General features: G+C 32.5%; 1 protein-coding gene across 1 annotated transcript in view; it reads right to left on the bottom strand.

The window, feature by feature from the left end:
- LOC107737767 (voltage-dependent P/Q-type calcium channel subunit alpha-1A-like) overlaps positions 1-1,378 on the bottom strand; it is a 115,608-nt gene that overhangs the window by 16,819 nt on the left and 97,411 nt on the right. Inside the window, exon 44 of the mRNA XM_016549389.1 lies at positions 508-617. Within this exon, the coding sequence (XP_016404875.1) occupies positions 508-617 (110 nt within the window). The remainder of the gene's footprint in view (positions 1-507; positions 618-1,378) is intronic.

Below are 1,378 nucleotides of genomic sequence, written 5' to 3'. Positions count from 1 at the left end.
ATTAATTATATATATATATATATATATATATATATATATATACATACATAAAGAAAGTATTAAAAAGTGACGAGTATTATTATTATTTTTTTTAGTTTTCTTTTTTGTTGTTTTAATCACAATTCTTGTCTTTTGAAAACTATAAAAGTAGAGAATAAAAAGTGGCTTGCATTAATTTTACAGTTTTTTTTTTTGTTTTAGAATATTTTATATTCTTTTTTTAATTCAATATTTCATCATGTCATATTTATTAATTTGAGTACATTTTACTTTGACTAAAATCAATACTGGTCATTCTTAACCATGATTGGGTTATTTGAAACATTCATATTTAATTATTATCATGATGTATGCATTAATCTCAGCTTTGCTAACATTGTCAAAATAATAATAAAAAAATCCTATTGTTAACATTTACATTAGCAATTTCATTAATAATGAAAATTATACTATAAACTTTAACATTGGGAGAGAGACTAGGGAGGAAATGGAGAGGGTGCTACTCACAGATGATTTGCAGGGTGCTGTTGTGTCTCGGGAAGGCCAGTAAGTCCCTGTCCCACATCCTGGCTTGGAGACGGCGGCTCCAGACGCTGAAACATTAATGGCGTTCGATTCTGTGTAAGATACAACATGGCCTACAGCTGGTATCAGGCAAGCTGATGGGAAAATGGGGTTGGGGAAAGATATGGGATGCAGAGCATCCCATGTGCGAATGGGGAGGCAATCCAGCAGCGGTCAGTCAGGAGGCATTCCAGGAGCATTATGGGTAAATGGGTATCCTGTGAGTTGTATTGCCTGAAATCTGCTGATGGTACCATGCTGAGAATTCATTTACTTTCATTGTCCCAGTAAATGTAGAGTTTCTGAACTGGCTGCTAAAGAGTGGTGATAAATCTTGGTGTCATTCAGTAGACAGCAGATTGGGCTGTTTGTTAGCTTTGAGCTCATCTGTATGCTATAGTGTATACCTAAACATAGACAAAATTCACTTTTAGCAGAACTTCAAAAGTTTAGGGTCAGTAAGATTTTTTTTTATATATATATATATATACTTTTTTATATTTAATTTATACTTTTATTCAGCAAAAACACATTAAATGGTAACACTTTATTTTGATAGTCCACTTTAGACATTCTATTAACAGTAAGTAACTTTGCAACTACGTCAACTAGCAGTTAGTAGAGTATAAGTAGACTGTCTGCTTAATATCTTCTAACACTTTCTTTGTCAACATTCTACTAACCCTAAACCTACCCTAACAGTCTACTCTGAGAGTTAGTAGACATGGAGTTGCACATTAATGAGAATTAGTTGACATGTAGTTGACATGTAGTTACAAAGTTACTTATAGTTAATAGAATGTCTAAAGTGGAC

The sequence above is a fragment of the Sinocyclocheilus rhinocerous genome, unplaced genomic scaffold, assembly GCF_001515625.1.
Source record: "Sinocyclocheilus rhinocerous isolate Xijiao unplaced genomic scaffold, SAMN03320098_v1.1 scaffold43, whole genome shotgun sequence".
NCBI lineage: Eukaryota > Metazoa > Chordata > Actinopteri > Cypriniformes > Cyprinidae > Sinocyclocheilus > Sinocyclocheilus rhinocerous.
The sequence above is the reverse complement of the archived record's forward strand: the minus strand, read 5'-3'. Positions and strand labels throughout refer to the sequence as shown.